The following is a 21874-nucleotide window of genomic DNA, read 5'->3' on the forward strand; positions in this document are numbered from 1 at the left end:
GAGACTCATTTTCACAAGTCAAACTTTCTGGCGGAAACCAAGGCAACTCTGACAGATGAAAAAATCTGCCAATTTGCTAGTCAATTTTCTGCCATTTTACTGTTGCCATACCAATTTTGTGTCTCTCCTTCGCCTGCACCTCAAGGTAAATGGACGGAACATTTTGTCTGTTGATTATGACCGAGCGCTGAGGATTGAAAAGATCTATGATGATCACCGTAAATTCCTTCTGAAGATTGGTTATGACACAGCAGGTCAACCTACTCTCTGGATGCCAAGTAGCAAGCTGCTGCCTGTCAACCTCACCCGCAATAGCAATGGCCAGTTGAGTGCCATACACTGGGGCTCTGTCTCAGAGAGGGCCGAGTATGATGGACAAGGCCGTCTGCTTTCCAGAACATTTCCTGATGGGAAGACCTGGAGCTACACTTATCTGGAGAAGGTACAGGCCAGTGGAAATTGCTTTTAGTGATATATTCGATATGCAGTAGACATCAAGAGTTTTGTCAGTAGACTCTGCCACATATAAACAGTTTACCACCAATGTAAAGCTTTTCTGACTTAACTCAACCTTTGGTCAATGCATCCTTTAAAATACACACCCTACACATGATGTTTTTTTTCTTCCATTGAACAAAAAAGAAAGCATTTTGCATCTACACCCAAGCTGTTCTTTGCTAAAAGTTGACCACATCAAGATTAGGGTAAAGTCATGGCCTGATGGTTAAAGTTGGATTTATAATCCAAAAGGTTGTGAGTTTGAGTGTTGGCCCGGCAGGAAGTGGGGGAGTGAATGTACAGTGCTCTTTCCCGCCTTGAGCAAAGGCACGAAACCCCCAGCTGCTCCCCATGCACCCCTGCCTATAATGGCTGCCTACTGCTCCGGGTCTGTGTTCACGGTGTGTGTTCAGTGCTGTCTGTGTGCACTTTGGATGGATTAAATGCAGAGTATGAGTATGGGTCACCATACTTGGCTGTATGTCACGTCACTTTCATTAACTAGAGATGTGATGAATGAAGTTCTTAGCAATGCATATTACTAATTAAAAATTAAGTTTTGATATTTATGGTAGGAAATTTACAAAATATCTTCATGGAACATGATATTTATTCAATATACTAATGATTTTTGGCATAAAAGAACACTAAATAATTCTGACGCATACAATGTTTTTTTGGCTGTTGCTATAAATATACCCCAGCGATTTAAGACTGGTTCTGTGGTCTAGGGTCATATATTATTTTTGTGTATTATCTATTATGAATACACTGGTTTGTGACGCAAACAGTTTTAACAATTACTGCACATAGTTATTATTCTCATTATTTCCCTATAACAGCTAATAAACCAGAAGTCTTGCCCATAGGCTTACTTCCATGTTTAGGAATAAGGTGGATAAAAGGAAAGAAAAAAATGGTTGTCAACAAGTGAAATGAAAGCCAGTAAATGATGAAGAATTTAAATTTTATGGTGAATTATGCCTTTTATATAGCAAAAACTCTTTTATCCTAATAAGATTAGCCAACTAGTGTGACAATTGACATACCATTAGTTAATTTTAATTCTCCCTGGTTTATGCAAGTTGCTTTCTTCTCTTTCTAGTCCACTGTCCTGATACTGGCGAGTCAGCGGCAATATGTCTTTGAATATGACCTTCAGGGAGGCCTTTCTGCAGTCACTATGCCTAGCGTGGCACGATACACTATGGAGACCATACGCTCTGTGTCTTACTACCGCAACCTTTACCATATGCCTGAGAGCAACGCTTCCGTCGCTGTAGACTACAGTGAGGATGGGAGGCTCCTGAGAGTGGCACAGCTGGGCACGGGACGGAGAGTCCTTTACCGGTACCGCTGGCACAACAAACTCTCAGAGGTTCTGTACGACAGCACTCGCGTCAGCTTCACCTACGATGAGACGGCAGGTGTGCTGAAGACGGTCAATCTGCAGAGTGAGGGTTTTATATGCACCATTAGATACAGGCAGCTCGGCCCGCTGGTAGACCGGCAGATCTACCGCTTCAGCGAGGACGGGATGGTAAACGCTCGCTTCGACTACGCTTATGACAGTAGTCTGCGTGTGACGAGTATTCAGGGGGTCATCAATGAAACCCCACTGCCTATTGACCTTTATCAGTATGATGACATCTCAGGGAAGGTGGAGCAGTTCGGCAAATTTGGTGTCATCTATTATGACATCAACCAGATCATCTCTACGTCTGTCATGACTTACACCAAACACCTTGACGGGCACGGTCGGGTTCGAGAGATTCAGTATGAGCTCTTTCGTTCTCTGCTCTTCTGGATCACGGTCCAGTATGACGATATGGGCCGAGTCACCAAAAGGGAGATGAAGATTGGCCCATTCGCCAATGCCACCAAGTATAGCTATGAATATGACGTGGACGGACAGTTGCAGACCGTCTACCTCAATGAGAAAATGACATGGCGCTACAGCTATGACTTGAATGGGAACATACACCTGCTGAGTCCAGCAAACAGTGCACGAATCATGCCCCTACGTTATGACCTACGAGACCGTATAACACGTCTAGGAGACCTGCAGTATGAGTTGGATGAAGATGGGTTTCTTCGCCAGAGAGGCTCTGAGATCTTCCAGTACAACTCCAATGGCCACCTAGAACGTGTCTACAGTAAATCCAGCGGCTGGTCAGTCCAGTACCGTTATGATGGTTTAGGAAGAAGAGTCTCCACAAAGTCCAGTATGGGACAACACCTGCAGTTCTTCTATGCTGATCTAAGCTACTCAAGCAGGATAACGCACGTCTACAACCATTCCAGCTCACAGATTACCTCTCTATACTACGACCTGCAGGGTCACTTATTTGCAATGGAGATCAGCAGTGGAGCAGAGTTCTACATAGCCTGTGATAACATAGGAACGCCACTGGCTGTCTTTGGCAGCGATGGTGTCCTCCTCAAGCAAGTTCATTATACGGCTTATGGCGAAGTCTACTCAGACTCCAATCCTGATATCCAGTTGGTGATTGGGTTTCATGGAGGACTTTATGACCCTCTAACAAAACTGCTTCATTTTGGAGTCCGGGATTATGACATCATGTCGGGTCGCTGGACTGCACCTGACTTCATGCAGTGGGAGAAAATCAGCAAGAATCCAGGCCCTTTTAATCTCTATATGTTCCGAAACAACAACCCTATAAGTAAAGTGCAGAAAGTTAGAGACTACTTAACAGGTATGGCATGGATTCACTGCATCTACTGTATCCACATATTGCAGCAAGTTCTGCAAGTAATATATCTGCTATACATTGATATTTTCCCCCATGCAAATTATGATTTTAAATTTATTTATTGATATTTGCTACAGATGTGAACAGCTGGCTGGTCACATTTGGATTCCATCTCCATAATAGTATCCCTGGTTTCCCTGTCCCCGTTTCTGAGATGACACAAGCCTCCTACGAGTTGGCCAAAAGCCAAGTGTGGGACGACCTGACAGTAAGTTTATTTTTGGATGAATATCTCCACATTCTAGCATAAATGGTTATTATAGTTGACTAAAACTAGAACTATGAAAAATCAATTGGAATAAAAGCTAAAATAAATGCTAATTAAAAAAATATTTTGTTTATTAAAAGTGTAAATAGTGATAGAGGCTATTTACAGTGCCGATAGCAATGGATGCCTACACTAAGTGTAAATTTTATATTTATTTAGCGACAGATGCTGTTGACATTAAGTGCAAATAGCTATAGATTACACTATTTTAAAACAGCAGGATTTTCTGTTATTTATACTACTTAATGCAAATAGTGACAATTATCTGCACCTCAGTATTGTAGTACGTTATTGCAGTATGTAATAATAATGTATTGATTTATGGTTATTTCCTTTATTTTTATTGAAATAAATGCCTTTGCCAATGTGATACGAGAGTTAAAAAGGGAGGAGAAAAAAAAATTGGTAAAAGGGTAGATCACATCAAACATACTGCAGTTTACACTCTTACCATCTATGCCACTGGAGCTGATGTTTGACAGCTGTTTTTTGTAGCATTGACTATACCAATCACATGTTGGTAGGCAGAGTTCTTGTAGTATCCCTTTGAAAAAAAAAGTCACCATCTGAAACTAGAATGGAACTAGAGCCACACGTTTGTATAAAATGTTTCTTTTCTTCTTTTGTAGGCCAGCTTTGCAGTCCAGCAGCATGTCATTCGACAAGCTGAAGCATTTCTAACATTTGGGGATCTGCCACAGGTTGAGTTCGGCCATAGCCAAAGGGCTGATAAACCCTGGCTGTGGTTTGCCTCAAGCGATTCATTGATAGGTCGCGGGATCATGCTGGCCCTTTACAAGGGCATCGTGATAACTCGCGCACTAAGCCTGGCTAATGAGGACTGCGTCAAGGTTGCCAACATCCTCAGTGGCGCACTTTACTTGAAAGACTTGCACTTTATCATAGATGGCAGAGACACGCACTTCTTTGTTAAAATGAATTCTCCTGAAGCAGACCTGGCAGCGCTGCGGCTTACTAGCGGACGGAAAGAACTTGAGAACGCGGTGAACGTGACGGTGTCACAGTCCACAGCTGTGCTAGGTGGCCGCACCCGGCGCTTCGCAGATGTGGAGTTTCAGAGGGGGGCTCTCACCCTGCACGTGCGCTACGGGGCGTCTCTGGATGAGGAAAGAGTGCGTGTTTTAGAGCTGGCCCGACAGAGGGCTCTTGCTATCACGTGGGCACAGGAGCAGCAGCGGGTGCGAAACGGAGAGGAAGGATCCCGCCTATGGACTGAGGGAGAGAAGAGGCAGCTTCTCAGCACTGGACGAGTGCAAGGCTATGATGGATATTACGTGCTGTCAGTGGAGCAGTATCCTGAGCTAGCCGACAGCGTCAACAACCTTCAGTTCCTCAGACAAAATGAGATTGGCAAAAGGTAGTGAACAGACCATGATTAGCCACTCTGTGCAATTTGTAATGGAAGAATAAGTTAAGCGGACACATTTATTACATTCTCAGAGTTTGTAAAAACGCTACTACTCTTAGTCTAATAAGAAGAGTACTACCTGGGGGGAAAAAGAGCATTAAAACAACGCTGTGCGTTGTGAAACATTGTGTTTTCTCAAGACCTATTTAAGGCCTTAACAAGGTTACAGTTGTGGAGCACAATGAAATTATGAACTTAACAGCATCAAGAGACAGGCCGGATTCATACAGCTGTTGACATCTTTAACTATTTATTAATGATTCATTGTTACAAGCACTATTCAAATAAGTCCGTAAAGAGAAAAGCGGCATACCTTTCGGAAAAATAAAATGTTTACATATGCATATCACTGTACCACTGCAAAAATACCACATGTGATGTCAGGTGGGTTATTGTAGCCAGCTATACACTGTAATATTTTTATATTTATTGAGATTTGTCTCTTTTTTCCTGTACATTTCATGAATATCATAATAGAGAAAAAAAATGCTTTTGTTGGCAATCCTGTCATGTGCAATGAAAACTCCCCTAAAGTGTGATTTTAGGTGATTGTGTTTTATAAATGACATTTGACACTTTGATTTGCAGCTATCATACATAACTGAATAAACTGTACAAATAATGAATAAAATGGCAGCACAGCACAGAATATATGTAAATGTCTGTATTTATGTAAATGGGTGTTTACCTGCATATTTTTAAAATGAAAAGCAATTATTTGCTCATTTGGTTACAGGTCGCAAGGGAAATATTTATGAAAATTGTTTGTACTTAAAAGAAAATAAATGATAAAATTACATTTTACAGCTTTTATTTCTTTGAGCACAGATTAAATTAAAATCAGGATAATTAAGCGCATGATACACTTTGGCCTAGTTTCATGGTCTTGGCAAAACAATAACCTTTGCAAAACCGCTTAGTCCACTAGCACTAAACTGCTTTTTCTATATTGATGAACTGAGAATTGCACTGGGGAAGTCAAGTTAGATGTGAGAGGTTATGTGATTTCATTTAAATCAAAGACAAAACTGCGTGAGTCATGATTAAAACTCGCTTTCATCTGCTTTTGCAATAGTGGGTCGATTAATGGTAATCCCTAAATATTAACTTAAATTTATAATTACTCTGCGTTAAATCTGATTAATGAGTGATCAAAGGCAGAAAGTCAGGATCACAGAGCTTGAAAATTTGCTTGAGTCACTGCAGCTTGTAAACCCAATATCCACCATGTGATTTCTACAACAACCTTCTAGCCATTTAAAATTGGTTTATGAACAAACAAATGCATCACAAAACTGTATCAATACATGATGTGGTAATTGCAGCATTTAACTGCTGGCAATTTTAAGACCATAAAACAAATGTTTTCTTATTCCGATTTTCTGTTTGGATGAACAGACACAATGCATCTACTGAGCGATGATCTTCTTGCAGATATCATCTTTAAAGTTAACATAATACTTGGTCAGCTGCACAAGTTCATGATTTATTCAAGCTCTCAGACTAATAATGTCGATGATCAGGCAAAGTGGAAGTGTCTGGCTGTGCAGACAGCAACAGACGGTGTATTGAGGCTTTCCTCATAGGTTGTAAATACATGTGTAAGAGGTTTATGGAAATGTGTTAAGATGTCGTTGTTTTAACAATATTTAAAAAATATACACATATTAAGCACAGTAATGGAGAAAAAAAAAATCAATAATTTCAGCTTTAAAAAAAGCAAGCATTATTATCTTTGACCTTTGTACCTGTGAAGAGACCAGCTCAGTTTATCTAGAGAGAAATCTAGTGCTAGAATTTCTTTCTACATACATTTACTTGCCACATCACACAGATTCTAGAGTTACTGCTCCGTGATTAAGATCTTCCAACATTTTTAACTGGGTACTGCCAAGTGCAATGTCAAAAATATTAAGTGTGTCTCAATTTGTGTACTTTGTGAGTAGTTTGTTCACACTGAAACATTAATAAATCCCAGCAGAAGTGTACTTATCTGTACACTAGATGGTACAAAATGCATCATTTATAATGCATCATTCAAGACAAATTTTTCTAAAAAACAACATTACAGTGCTCCAATGTAAACTACACATTTAAAGCAACTGTATGTAGTTTTGTTTGTGTTGTGAGTTTAGAGCCCCCTACAGATGAGTAGAATTCACTGCTGTAAAAATAGCACTAGCTTTACAAGACTACATTTACACATTTGGCAGACGCTTTTATCAAAAGCAACTTAGAGTGCATTCAGGCTATACATTTTTTACCTGACGTGCTCCCTGGGAATCGAACCCACAACGCTGCTAACACAATGCATTATTCCATAAAGATATAGCAGTAATAAAGCCAAATTCAGCAGCTATTCCTTAATGCTAGGTTAACAAATAATAGATTGTTACATACTGACATCTGAACCTAATACATGACTGAATAACCATACATATATACGTGCCACAGGAACTTTATCAATTCTATAGCAAGAGAGTAAAGTAGAACATGAGATTACATAACATCTGTACTTTTAAAGTGAGGCGTTACGTAAAGCCCTCTTTTGAGTTTTTTGGAGCTGCAAAATATATTCTGCTGGAGAGCTGGAGAAACACGTAGCAAACCCCATACTCAAACCAATTAACTGAAGCTGGGATGAAGGCCCGTATGATGGAATGCATAATGGCGTAAATGATTTTAATAATATAATATATATATATTTAAAAGACACAATGAACTTCCTTTAGGAAATCGCCATCATATTTAGTAAGCATGAGTGAGCCAGGCAAGGTCTGATGATGCCACCAACACCACTGTGTTGTTTCAGTGCAATGCATGCTAATGATATGCAAATGCAGTGAGGAAAAACCTTCCATGGATCACCCGTATTAGCCATGGTCTCTGTTTTCCGGTTTAATCCACGATGCACCATACTGTTCTGCCCCGGCTCCTGATTAACACTGCCCTCAAATGCAACATTTATGCACAATCAAGTCCCTGTAACACATTTCCGAAAGGGATGACTCATTTTAACACTAATTCCCACTCACTTAAACTGGATCCTTTGGTTTATGAAGGTCACTCATTTCTGTATAGCGTTGTCTCCGACAACCGTTTTTGTGTCGCTTATGCCCCAAGTGGCAGATTTGATGGATTAGCCAACTCTTCTCAAAAGGTATGAAGACAGTGACACCCAATCCCTGTCAAAGACCGCTCAATATCAGCAAACTGTGTGTTTACAAGGACACAAGACACTACCACACAAAGACAAGCCCGCTGTCTGTCTCTGACACACACACACACATTGGATCCCCAGACTCACATTCCAAACTCTATAACCTTTCACAATCTGTTCTGGCCAGCCAGAGTTCACCTGTTACCCACAATTTCAACTGAAAAGCGTGTATATTTACACATAATACAAAGACTGATCATCAAAGGCTCCATAAACAGTTTAATCATCCCAGATTCTCTCATACGAGCTTTTCCAAGAATACAAGCATAAATGAGTCCACGGAAATGATTCAGTGAATGTAAATGATTCAAATGACGCATGACTCACCATTCGTGTTGACTGCCATTGTTTAAAACGTTCCATCTGCATCCAGTGCACACGGATACTGATCTTCAAAACCCTAAAACAGAAGCACAATGGAAAGTGTAAGCAGGTGCATTTATTTCTGCACAATAGCAGAGGTTTGTTTAACAGATCACTGACATAATCAAATGTCAAACATTATTATTTTGTGCAACAGAACCAAATTTAGCACGGCAAACTTCAGGGATGAAAAACACTAGTACAAAAAAAAAAAAAAAAACTAATACACACCTCTCATCTATAACTTCAAAATGTTGTCAACTGAAATGAGCTCAAATATAACAAAATATAAACCTTTATACACTTAAAAATTAGAAATGTTGCACTGCAAAATAACTGAAATAAAATAAGTGTATGTACTAATATACAAAAAGTATTACAGTGAATATATAATACTAACGTAACACTGACGCTCATTAATGGACATAATGAGTTCAAGTTTATATTGGAGTATGCTAGTGTGTCAAAATGTTCTACAAACATTTCTAGAATCTGTAAATAGACTGTTCAGTAGAAATAAGACATAATTCTATCATTTTTATTGGGAGTCAATATAGGAACGCTGTTGAAATTCAACTGCCTAGGTCGATCTGAACCCTCTGACATAATCCCATACATTCAGTTTATGTACAAAAGCCCTGCTCATAACGTTATGAAGTCAAAGTTCTGTTTCAATTTGCCTGTTTCAGTCCGATTTCACCTCAGATAAGAAAAAGACAAAGTACGATGTATGTTGAACATGGACAGAAGGGAGGTGGGATGGATCTAAAGGCGATTGGTCAGTCAGCATGGACAGAAACGTTATAAACCGTCTCAACATCCTTGAGATCTGCCTTTTTGAAGCGGAGGGAAAGAAAACAATCCGGCTCGTCTCATATTTACATTTCAACCATGAGTGGATGTCCTTATTTTCAGAAGAAATTTGTGTATGTATTTAAGCTTTCAACATATTTAGATAATTGAGATTATGCAGTGATACTCTCAAAGCCACAGTTCTTCAAGATCATGTTTCTGCCATATCTGAAATCAGAAGACAAAATGAAATTTGCATGCATTTGATGAAAATACAGGTCAAGCAGTAAGCAGCATCTGAAAGAAGATGAGAGTGATGATTCGCAGACTGGAGTTAATAAGGCCAGCAAAGGAGGTCTTATGTACGGTGACTATCTGCAGGTAAACTACACATTAGCTCATGCTTATTAATGATATATTTTTAATAAGCATAAAGCATAGCTTCTCCTAAAATAGTTCATGATTAATTGGCCGGCAGCCCTGGAATCTCAAGTTTATTATAATGGTCTGTATGTTCAGAACACCATATGATTCTTCCTTAGTTGCCAAATTAATTAACACTGGGGAATGCATGAAATTCAGATTTTAATGGCAAAGAGTGAACTACTTAGTTTTATGTTCTAATTTAAAAAATGGTAATTTCAGACTTTTTTGGCTTGCTTTCCATGAAACAAAAATGTTCTCTCATCCCCAGCTGGATAAAATAGTGACATCTCAGGTGCTTCAAAGTGAGCTGAAGGGAAACAAGATCCATGACGAACATCTGTTCATCGTCACACATCAAGGTGAGCCAAACAAACGCTAAACAGCCTTCGGGCAAATCAGTCTTAGCCTCTCTCCAATGAACGCTCCAAAAACACGACACAATTCCCCGTTTATAAAGCTGAAAGTTGACAAGTTTCACTGCAGACAAAAATAGCTAAGACTAACTCAAAAACTCAACAACATATAGCTGAACAAAACCTGTGTTCTGTAACTGATTTAACATCAACAATCAAGCATCTACCACAGCATTACTCAAACTCATGCTCATAATACGTACATAAATAAATACATGCTAAAATGTAATGACTTTTATGACCTTGGAGTTCAGTGGCACTGCACCTCAGTACATTTACCTTGGAATGTAATGACTTTTCACATGTAACCTGAGGAAATGATTAACTCATTCCTTGCATTGCAGCATATGAACTGTGGTTTAAACAAGTTCTGTGGGAGCTGGACTCAGTGAGAGAAATTTTCATCAGTGGACATGTGAGTAACCTCAAACATGAAGACTTGAGAACAGCTGCAGTTAACAGGTTTAGCTCCCTAACTTGAATGGGCCTGCTTTGAATCAGTGTAACACGATTAAGATTTAATAAGTCACCTATTAAAAATTGGTTAAAGACCATTTTTTAGGAGAATATTCCATCTAATGAAGGTTCAAGCTGACAGGGCACAAAGAAGAGATTAGCGAGAGATGATAAATGGTTTTCATAAAAATCTCTAAATAAAACACCAATTCAGACAGAACCAGGGCAATTATTTGAATGTGATTATCTTTTATTTTGTGCTTTTCTGCATTAGCATTCAAAAGTACGGTTGGTAAGATTTTTTGTAAGAAGTCTCTTATGTTCGCTAAAGCTGTAATATTGTGAAATATCATTAAAAATTGAAAATAAATGCTTTCTGTTTTAATATATATTATGGTAAAGGCTGAATTTCCAGCAGTCATTCCTACAGTCTTCAGTGTTAAACATTGTAATTTGTGCTCAAGAAACATTTATTATTATCATCAACAACACTGAAAACAGTTGGGCTTCGTAATATTACTGTGGAAAAAGTGATACTTTTTTCAGGATTCTTTGATGAATAGAAAGTTCAAAAGAATGGTACAACAATCTTTTTTAACCTTGTAAATATCATTATTTCATCATTGTTGAATACAACTATTAATATGTTTAAAAGCTAGTGTTTTGTTTTTTATATTACTTCACATTTTTTAAGGATATTTGGGATTCTCGTCAGAGCACCACATATGCATGCTTCTAAACCTAATAAAACAATTCAGTTCATTTATTGTTTGGGGGCTTTCAGGACAAAGATGAACAGCCCAAACCTTCAGTTTTCTGATGTACGTAGTTCAGTTCAAAGAAAGGATGTGCTCTGCAGCTTGAGGCTGCCACCTTCAGTCTACTTTAAGACACTTCTCTAGTTAATGTCATGTGTCAGGGACATTATAAAGACTGCTGAAAATGAGTCTAAGTGTACTACATATTTCCTCAGGTACGTGACGAACGAAACATGCTCAAAGTCAACACTCGCATCCACAGGATTGTGATGATATTCAGATTGCTGCTTGACCAGTTCGCTGTTCTGGAAACCATGACTGCCTTAGACTTCTATGACTTCAGGTAAGGTGGATATATTTCTCATTAATTCGATTTCTAACATTTTTTTTTTTCTTTTCTTTTTTAAGTCTCACTGCCAAACAATTCCTGAAAACAAGTATTACATTTCCTGGATAACGGCATTGTTTGGGCAAACTTGCTGTTGGAAATGTGCTAACACTCAAGAGATTGGAGATAGCTAACTTAGTAAACAAGCATTAGATGGCACTAATTTGTTAAATCAAAATCAATGGCAGTGTTTAGCATAATTGCATTTAGCTCGATTGACCTGCGTTTTTTGTGTGTGTGCGCACAGGGAATATCTCTCACCTGCTTCAGGCTTCCAGAGTCTGCAGTTTCGATTGTTGGAAAACAAGATTGGGGTCCCGCACAACCAGAGGGTCCCCTACAACAGAAGGCATTACCGGGACAATTTCCGTGATCGGGAAAGTGAGCTGCTCCTCCACTCAGAGCAGGAGCCCACGCTGCTGCAGCTAGTGGAGGTAAACCTAAGGGGAAATGATATTATAAGATGAAATATTAGCTGTGAAGTCATGAATACTGTATTTATCAATGAAATTCAGCATGAGAACCATAACTTACTGGATTTCATTGCAGGTTATTGGTATTCAGAGAGGAATAGGTTACGTAGCCAATTTATATATCAAGTCAGGATTCATTTAACAGACGGCAAGCTGCTGATTAACATTTCTCATAAGCACTCTCAATAATTTCCAGCAATGGCTGGAGAGAACGCCCGGCTTGGAGGAAGATGGCTTTCATTTTTGGGGGAAACTGGAAAGCAGTATTTTTGAGGGGTTCAGGAAAGAGAAGGAAAAAATAGAGGTATGTGGAGGATCCCTGGATAATTATGTGCCATGCTCACGTAAGTGACAACTCTTGTTTCCTCTTAATAGCAAAAACCAGCCTCCGAGATGAAAGAGGAGATGATGGCTGAGCTCAGTAAGCAGAGAGATAATTTCTTATCGCTCTTTGATGAGAAAAGACATGATCACTTAGTAAGCACAGGTCAGCAAAGCTCTCGAGACGCTGCAGAGATACAGTGTCAAGTGACACATCCTTTGGTACAAGTGAATATCTTCTGTCTGTTCAGGTCAGAGGAAGCTGTCTTATAAAGCACTGCAAGGAGCACTGATGATCTACTTCTACAGGTACATCTATCTGCAGGACCACCTGCTCATTTAATCACAAAATCAGTTAAAACATGCTGTTCTACGACTCTTATGCTCAACAAGGCTTCGTAAAAATAAAAAAATAAAATAAAAAAGAACAGAGATAATGGTAATATTGTGAAATATTTTTTACATTTTTAAATAACTGTTTTCTATTTAAATATATTTTAAAATATTATTTATTTCTGTGACGGCATAGCCATCAGCCATTTCTCCAGTCTTCAGTGTCATGATCCTTCAGAAATCATTCTAATACTGATCTGTTCTTCCAAGAAACATGTCTTATCATCAATTGTGAAATAATTTTCAGGGTTCTTTGATGAAAGTTCAAAAGCACATTTTTCATACTGTAGAAATCTTTTGTAACAATATAGGCCTACATTTTTTAACTGTCGCTTTCGACCAATTTAAAGTGCCACTATTATGGAAATATGAAATGTAATGAAAATTTCATATTTTGGTTTTTGGAGTCCCCAACAACAGGCTGACATACATGCAAGGTCAAAAAAAACACATTCATTGTCTTATAATATGCATTTATTTTTTACTTTCTTTGATCAACGACTTCCAAACGATTCTTTTAACTCATTTTCTCAAACCCTTTCTAATCTGCGGTGATTGGACTAATTTTCATTATATTATGCCTGTAATGCTGATAAAGCAACGTTTGTGAGCACAGTGCTGCTTTGTGTACAGCGTTACCAGGGAAACCGCTATTTTTACCGCTCCAAAAGCGGCACCTCGTGGCGAAGAATGAACTTGCATTTGCATTCAGACCAACGCGAAGACCAACAAGTGGGCGGGCAATATGCAAATGTTTTATGTTGACGTCAACATGAAACGGCTTGGGATTCCTTTTAAAAACGACTCTTTCTTTTGAGGGACAATAACTTTATACATGGTGCACTTTCAGATTTAAAACTGTGCAGGATGTTTTCATTCACTAAGAGCCATGTTACACACTGCATGAAAGATAATTTTCAAACACCCATGATAAGGGCACTTTGAAGACATTTTTGCTGAATAAAATCATTAAGAATAGTAATGAATATTGACTTTTATTGCATTAGGTAACACATACAGTACTAACACTGAACAGTAGTTTACAATTAACTATATATATATAATGAAATATAATTAAATATGACTCTCTTGTCTGAAAGATGCTACAAACATTACCTTAGTATTTATAAATATACTTTATAAATATACTTTTAAATTCAGATGTAATATGGCACTTCTTGATATATGTCATGGTACTGAATGATACTTGCCGTTTATTTACACGATACTCCACTCAAAAGAATACCATGGTATTTTTCCTGAAAAGGTTTTCTGAAAGCTCATTTGTAACTCAACTTATTGCCATCTGCTCTCAGGGAGGAGCCTCGATTTCAGGTTCCTTTCCAGCTCCTGACATCTCTGATGGACATCGACACCCTCATGACAAAATGGAGATGTATGTGACACCACTGAAAGCACAAAGCATCAGAACAACAAATAAACCACCTGTGGGGCAAAGCCTATTAGGAGTGTCAACAACACTGAATAAAAGATAACGCTTGCATATCAATTTTACTTCCTGAATAATTTATACCAGGAATTTTCCCCTAGACAACCATGTGTGTATGGTGCACAGAATGATTGGCAGTAAAGATGGCACGGGTGGCTCATCAGGCTATCAGTACCTGCGCTCCACTGTCAGGTAGGCCAAATAATCTGGGACAAACCCAGTCTTCAGATGAAACACTCTGCATCTGTTGGAATTATCAATGTGAAACACAATGCTGGAAAATGAGATGTGAATTGGCAGCAATATACAAACCTTCTACTAAACAAACCACTTAAAAACAAGAACAGGATGTATTGATAGGCCTTATGTATGTTTTGCCAGTGATCGCTACAAGGTGTTTGTGGATCTGTTTAACCTGGCCACCTTCCTGGTCCCGAGGGAGTGGGTTCCCAAGCTGGACCCGAGTGAGCACCCCTTCCTGTACATGGCTGAATGCTGTGACAGCTCCTACTGCAGCAGCAGCAGCGATGACTCAGACTAAACAGAAGGAGGGATGAGGAAAGGAGGGACAGAGTTCAGAAGAAAAAAAAAGCTTACCATCACCAAGATTTATGCCACCAAAAACTTTTTAAATGACAGAATGAGAGGCTACAAAGCTGTGCTGATTTTACAGAAGTTCTAGAATATGAATTGAAAAGATATGAATATGAAAAGTCAATTTAACAACAGCGTCAACAAAATATCTACATCAGTAAAACTGTTGATGCACTTGTGTATATACTGTCAATATAATATATTTTAATATGTAATAAACTGATTTCCATTTTGTAAATAAAATACACACATATAGAGAAACGTCTTGTTTATTTGAGAAAAAAAGAGACAATGGTTTTTGTTAAAATGTAAACTTGGATAGAATAGAGTTTATATGTGACCCCGAATCACAAAAGTGTCAATTTTTTTAAATTGAGATTTAGATATAGATAGATCTGAAAGCTGCATAAATAAGCTTTCCATTGATGTATGGTTTATTAGGATCGGACAATATTTGGTCAAGATGCATCTATTTGAAAATCTGGAATCTGGTGGTGCAAAAAAAAAAAAAAAAAAGAAAGAAATCTAAATACTGAGAAAATTGCTTTTGAAGTTGTCCAAATTAATTCTTAGCAATGCATATTATTAATCAGAAATTAATTTGTGATATATTTACTGTCGGAAATGTACAAAATATCTTCATGGAACATGATCTTTACTCAAAAATGTTTTATTTTTTTTGGCTATTGCTAAAAATATACCCCAGCGACTGAAGACTGGTTTTGTGGTCCAGGGTCATATATTTACATTTAGCAGACGCTTTTATCCAAAGCGAATTACAAATGAGGACAATAGAAGCAATCAATATCAACAAAAGTTAGCATAATACAGTACACATAGCAAGGTTTTTAAAATCATATGATAAAAAGAAAACAGAAAAAAATTAAACAAAAAAATAGAATAGGAAAAAAACTAATAGAACAAGCTAGTGTTATGGGGCGTTTTTGCTTTTGTTTATTATATAATAAATAAAAAAGAAAACAGAATGAAAGAACGATTAGAGGCTAGTGTTAGTTTCTTCTTTTTTTTAAAGAAAACAAGCTGTTAGTAAATAGAGTGCAAGTCTAAAACGGACATGCTTCTTTTAAGAACAGAATTATAATAGAGTGCTAGAGTTAGATTTATAGATAGAGTTATATACTACACATAATCATTTCTGATTCTTTTTAAAATGCATTAGCAAATGCAAAACAGAATAAAATGTAAACATTGTAGTTAAAAATGTTTATAAAAGCAGAAATTTTAAATATCTGGTACATACTGTAGTAATAAGCATGTTTTCTTTCAAAACTCTTAGGGCTGTAATTAGTATTCACATATAATAATATTTTCACATTTTTGCAGAGAAGTTCACTTGTGTCCTATATCAGTGCAATGTCACAATACGTGTTCGGTTGAGCACTTTTATTCACTAACAGTGTTTTCTACAGACTAAAACATCCTTCTGGACAAATCTAGATGGCGTGTGTTGCATAACTAAAATAGAATCCGGCTCTGACTCTGATTATTTTGGGCTACAGTGGCTGGGATTAGGAATGTGTTGTATTAGCTCAAATAGCAGCGTACTTGCTTTGCATTGGAGAGGCAACAGGATTTGTTATCCACATCCCCATGATAATCTTTGCAGTTCTCATCGTCCACACCGGATGATTTCCATTCTGAGGGTGATATTTTAAAATGTTGATCTGCCACGGTCTTTTCACGGAAGTACAAAGATTATTGACAATTACACAAAAACAGCAGCAACGTTGTCCGCAATGCCTGGGAAAAGAGAAAGAGTGGCTGTTGATTGTCATCTGACATCGCATAGAGTCATTTAAAGCAACTGAAATACAAGGTCATGTCTTCAAAATAACCTTGCTACTTCATTTCTAAATCATCTGATATGAATTTAAAGATGATCAACTAAGCATTTATGATTCGATTTTTACATTACAAACAGTACTGACTGTTTGCCAACGTCCAAACATTTCATGAATATTTATGAACGCACACAATGCCTCACAGCAGCATTGCGAGTGTCACTGTGACTGTCAACAAGGCAAAAAAGCATTAAAAGTGGGTCACTATATAAACTTACCACACATGTCATTCCCTATTTTTATGTAAGCATATCCATTGTCACCCCATGAGGTCCCCCATGAATTGCGTACTATCCAATATGGCACTTCCCCTGTAACAGAATATGAAGACACATTGAAAATGTACCCCCAAATGGTAAATGATTAATAACAAGTCATTCTGCATGATTAATAATGCTAGCAGTAACAGTTTTGGCATTCATTTCTCTACTTTACCCTGAAAGTACCTAATTTAAACTAGTAAACAAACAAGAGAAAACAAATCATCGCAGAGGATAAATGCTGCAGACAGCTTGCTGATTATAGTGCAGACACATCAGGATGTTGGCGCACAGCCAGTGTTTGCCAGTGTCGGCTCAATTTTGTGCCCTTGACAGGACGTAATCCGTGAAGGCCAGCGCTCTGAACCTTTATATGCTCTAAGGCACAAGTAAAGTGTGTTAAACCGCCCGTGTCTGTGTGTGTGTACCTGTGGTATCATAACCAGTGATCAGGACAGCATGGTTAGCGTTGTGGCTGGAGCAGTGGTGCTGAATGATGCCACCCAGGTAATCCTGCCAGCTGATGGCATCCACAATGACAACAAGAGGACCCGACTCCACCAGCACACTCATCATCACCTTCTCCTGTCCACTACAACAACATACAGTTGAAGTCAAATGCTTTCCTCGGTGTGAAAAGATGGATCTCAAAATCATAGTCATTTTTGGAAAGCGTTTAAATGCACAGAAATGCTGGAAAACCAAATAATTTGTGGAACCTGAAGGATTTTTCTGAAGAACAGCAGGCAGTTTAACGGTTCAGGACAAACAAGGGACTTATGAACAACTATCACTAAACAAAAAAATCACAGCTGTGGATCATTCAGGTAACAACACGTATAAACGTACGTATAAAGAATCAGGTGTGTAAACTTTGAACAGGGTCATTTTAATAAATTCAGCTATTATTTTCTCCTGTGGACTGTATGTAAACATATTTTATGTGAAATATCTTATTCAGGTCAGTACTAAATAAACAATAACATGAATTTTGTATGATCCCTCTTATTTTGGTAAAATAATTAACATTCTGGAGATTCGGCAAGGTGTGTGTAAACTTTTGACTTCAACTGGAACAATCCCATGGGGCTCTGCACACAATACTTAGATTTACTTAATTGATTACTTGATTGATTTCCAAATTGAACACAAAAATACTGCACCATTTAAAATAACTATTTTCTATTTCAGTACAAAGTATTTTCAACTTCAATGTATTCCTGTAATGGAAAAGCTGAATGTTCAGCATCATTACTCCAGTCTTTAGAGTCACATCACTCAGAAACCATCCTAATATGCTGATTGGGTGTTCAAGATTTTTTTTTTTTTATTATCAACATTGAGTGTTGATAATTTTTTGGAAACTTTGAAACATAGCTTTCAGGATTCTTAGGTTAATAGAAAGTTCAAAAGTCTTTGTTGTCACTTTTGAAACCAAACCATGGATCATCCCAATAAGAACACTCTGTAAGACAGAGTAATATCTGACACAAATGTAAGACAACGAAGCACAGGTCAGAAGTGCTTGGTTGTATATTTGACGAGTGGTATGTGGGCTTTGTGAGTGTACAGTCAGTGGCCGTTCAGCACCTGACCCGGAGTTGCAAACAGAGTTGACACGAACAGATGTGTAAACATAAAACATTGGCCCACATCCCGACAAACTTCAACCTTGAGTTTTAATAGTACATGAGGTCTAAACTGCACTTAATGCAACGGCACAGCTGACTATTGATGTAAAGCTCAAGCCATCTGCATGCTACATCAATTACCTGAAGTCATAAGCCGAGTAATTCCTCACTGCCACTCCAGCGTGAGACTGAGGAAAGAACTGGCAGATCCCAGCCATGTCTTTGAAGGGATACTCCGCCTCATTCACCAACTTCAGTTTGGTCTGAAGAAGGATACACAAAACAGAATGTGCCAATGGAATTTCTGGGATGATGAACACCTTTAATCAGCAGCTTGGTGTGGCTGGAACAGACCAATTCTTTTTTTTTTCTTTTCACTTTCAAGTTTTAACCCTCTCAAAACTGCTGCAGCCAGCTAATTAATTAACACCCTTACTAAAATACTAATTAAGAAGCTTCTCAAAAAAAAGGTGTAATTTAAAAGCATAGAATGTGCATTTCACAACACGTATCACAGATCTGACCAACATAATTACTGCTTTCAATCAGCTGTAAGAGTCCAAGTGTCTTGTTTGCAAATGTAAAAATAATGATTATAGGATGATAATAATAACCTGTATAAACTTTGTTGCAAAACGGTTTAAAAGTTCGGGGGCTGTAAGATTTTTTTTAATCAAAATTGAAAAAAAAACAGAGAAAGCGGGTGACAGCACCTGTGCCAACCAATCCAGAGCTAAAACAGGAGATCCGCCATTGCAGCCCTCGTTTTCATAAGAGCAGTCTATAACCTGCTGCACACTGAGCTGCTGCAGTCTCCCACCATCTTTAGCAGATACCGTTTCAATGGCCTCCACCACACTGAAGGCCCAGCATCCTCCACACTAGACGAAAAAGCAAGAAGAAATGCAGAGTAAACCTATCTATTACACACAGTAAGAAAAAAAAAATGTTTTGAGCATTTACATGAGTGGAAAAAGATCACATGTAAACCCTAGTCTTGATATCAATGCCATACCGACTCCTGGTTTCGGACTGGTCCGACAATTCCATGGTCCCTCCAATCAAACTTGGGTGGATAACTGTTCTTAACTTGAATTCCAGACCTAGAGGGGTCAAACTTTGGAGCAGTCTCAGTCCGGGCTGTGAGATATCGCTCTGAGAATAAATGAGACATGCTAGATGACATCATACAACGTGCATTCATCTGTAAGCATCCATAACCTGCATATAGTCACCTTTGAATTGCTGTGGAGATAAGTCTGAGAACTGGTTGATGCCATAACGTGCAGACTGGTTTGATCTCTTCAGTACTGAATTCAGAAAGGCTTGTCTCTTGAAGGAGTTCTACAATCAGACAAATCAAGAGACCTTGAACAACAGGTGAGATGAGGAAATTTGTCACAACACATGACAGAAATTAATGGCATTACTGGCATTGCCTACATATATAATGTTCCGTAAAACTCATATTTTATATTGAGACAAGTAGTAGCTGTACATTTACGTTATGGTTTTAATATTTACTTTATGGTTTTAATCAGCTAAGTTAGTTATTGTCTGTCTCTCAAAACCGAGTAAGCTGCCTAAGTGGACAACATTTCTAGGCACCCAAGGCGCAAGGCTACTTAGGCAGTCCACTAGGTTTTGAAACACATACTTATCGTATTTAATGCTGTAGTTTGTGAGCTATGAATGTTAGTACACTAAATCTACCTGAAAATGAAGCCGTGTCTGATAGTGTTCATTGTTTTCATGTCCTCGCTGAAAAGTCTTCAGTCGTTCTCCGTCCGTCAGATTTTTCCTGGTTAGTTCGACGCTGTTGGATCCCGTGAGTAGTTCATGGTAAATTATCAAAGCAACTAATGTTAAAATAAACGCCATTTAAATAGAGTCATTAGTAAACGTTCATTTAATAGTTGTGTACACTTTCATTTCTGCTCTCGGTTATTTCCTGCAGTAGATCAGAGCGCTCTATCGCCCTCTCGCGACGGATGAACAAACATTACCTGAGGTAAAAAGACTCTTCAAACGTTAAAATAAATCACCAATGTATCACAAAAGGTTATACACACTAAACTGAATTACATGAAAATAATACAGTAGAATCTTATTACATTTGAAAGCAAGTTTTCCTAAGGCTTTCCAAGAAGCTAAAGATCACTCTCAATGGTGCCCATGGGTTACTCCTTTACCTGCTGAAAAAACAACAAAAAACAAAAAAACAAAAAAAAAAACAATAGAAACTGTAACAGAAGTTCTAACGGTTTCCACTACAAATACTACTACACACATTACAAACCATCAGCTTTTAACCATTAAAACCATTAAAAATGGTCTTCTGTTGTGTTTTGGGACTTTAATTGTTTTAACAATAGAGGGTGACCAATTACCAAAGGAGACCAAAATACATCCACACAAAGTCATTAGAAAGTCCCATTAAAACCATTACGAATTCTGTGATGGTGTCTATTTAATTTTCATTTTTTAGTAAAACAAAAAAAATTATATATATATATATATATATATATATATATATATATATATATATATATATATATATATATATATACAGTACAGACCAAAAGTTTGGAAAAACATTACTATTTTTAATGTTTTTGAAAGAAGTTTCTTCTGCTCATCAAGCCTGCATTTATTTGATCAAAAATACAGAAAAAAACAGTAATATTGCAAAATATTATTACAACTTAAAATAATAGTTTTCTATTTGAATATACTTAAAAAAATATATATATATTCCTGTGATGCAAAGCTGAATTTTCAGCATCATTACTCCATTCTTCAGTGTCACATGTGACATCCGGTCTATCACACGATCATTTAGAAATCATTCTAATATTCTGATTTATTATGAGTGTTGGAAACAGTTCTGCTGTCTAATATATTTGATGAATAAAAGGTTAAAAAGAACTGCATTTATTCAAAAAAAAAATTCTAATAATATATATTCTAATAATATATTTTCTTTACTATCACTTTTTATCAATTTAACACATCCTTGCTGAATAAAAGTATTGATTTTATTTAAAAAGAAGAAAGAAAAAAAATTACTGAGCCCAAATTACTGACCAGTATTACAAAATATTT

General features: G+C 37.6%; 3 protein-coding genes and 1 long non-coding RNA gene across 5 annotated transcripts in view; 2 read left to right on the forward strand and 2 right to left on the reverse strand.

Moving 5' to 3' along the window:
• Positions 1-5768, forward strand: part of si:dkey-237h12.3 (teneurin-3) — a 114299-nt gene extending 108531 nt beyond the window's left edge. For both annotated transcript variants that reach the window (XM_059515822.1, XM_059515823.1), the window contains 4 exons: positions 146-442; positions 1604-3215; positions 3350-3480; positions 4170-5768. In XM_059515822.1, coding sequence (XP_059371805.1) covers positions 146-442; positions 1604-3215; positions 3350-3480; positions 4170-4922 — 2793 coding nt within the window. In that variant the 3' untranslated portion in view covers positions 4923-5768. The remainder of the gene's footprint in view (positions 1-145; positions 443-1603; positions 3216-3349; positions 3481-4169) is intronic.
• Positions 1-13679, reverse strand: part of LOC132109605 (uncharacterized) — a 41074-nt gene extending 27395 nt beyond the window's left edge. The window contains exons 1-3 of the long non-coding RNA XR_009424530.1: positions 13458-13679; positions 12047-12225; positions 8517-8589 (exon numbers count right to left, since the gene is read on the reverse strand). This is a non-coding gene — a long non-coding RNA (uncharacterized LOC132109605). The remainder of the gene's footprint in view (positions 1-8516; positions 8590-12046; positions 12226-13457) is intronic.
• LOC132109604 (tryptophan 2,3-dioxygenase A-like) lies at positions 9341-14996 on the forward strand. Its single transcript, XM_059515825.1, has 12 exons — positions 9341-9478; positions 9623-9725; positions 10039-10129; positions 10528-10598; positions 11613-11740; positions 12033-12219; positions 12455-12562; positions 12634-12745; positions 12831-12888; positions 14289-14368; positions 14524-14614; positions 14804-14996. Exons 1-12 carry the CDS (start codon positions 9444-9446, stop codon positions 14961-14963), a joined length of 1224 nt encoding a protein of 407 aa, XP_059371808.1. The 5' UTR covers positions 9341-9443; the 3' UTR covers positions 14964-14996.
• A 1229-nt stretch (positions 14997-16225) lies between these two features.
• On the reverse strand, positions 16226-20937 carry ctso (cathepsin O). Its single transcript, XM_059515826.1, has 8 exons — positions 20483-20937; positions 20005-20113; positions 19785-19924; positions 19483-19650; positions 18911-19032; positions 17567-17730; positions 17097-17189; positions 16226-16777 (listed from the first exon to the last, which is right to left on the reverse strand). Exons 1-8 carry the CDS (start codon positions 20648-20650, stop codon positions 16743-16745), a joined length of 999 nt encoding a protein of 332 aa, XP_059371809.1. The 5' UTR covers positions 20651-20937; the 3' UTR covers positions 16226-16742.
• Between the last annotated feature and the right edge of the window lie 937 nt (positions 20938-21874).

The sequence above is a fragment of the Carassius carassius genome, chromosome 29 (genome assembly GCF_963082965.1).
Source record: "Carassius carassius chromosome 29, fCarCar2.1, whole genome shotgun sequence".
Taxonomy (NCBI): domain Eukaryota; kingdom Metazoa; phylum Chordata; class Actinopteri; order Cypriniformes; family Cyprinidae; genus Carassius; species Carassius carassius.

Coding starts and splice junctions, on each gene's coding strand:
- LOC132109604 (XM_059515825.1), top strand. CDS start 9,444: ATGAGTGGATGTCCTTATTTTCAGAAGAAATTTGT. Junction 10,599..11,612: donor AAATTTTCATCAGTGGACAT/GTGAGTAACCTC, acceptor ATATTTCCTCAG/GTACGTGACGAACGAAACAT. Junction 12,746..12,830: donor TGATCACTTAGTAAGCACAG/GTCAGCAAAGCT, acceptor CTGTCTGTTCAG/GTCAGAGGAAGCTGTCTTAT.
- ctso (XM_059515826.1), bottom strand. CDS start 20,650: ATGGCGTTTATTTTAACATTAGTTGCTTTGATAATTTACCATGAACTA. Junction 20,114..20,482: donor AGACACGGCTTCATTTTCAG/GTAGATTTAGTG, acceptor GTCTGATTGTAG/AACTCCTTCAAGAGACAAGC. Junction 17,190..17,566: donor CACTGGTTATGATACCACAG/GTACACACACAC, acceptor ATTCTGTTACAG/GGGAAGTGCCATATTGGATA.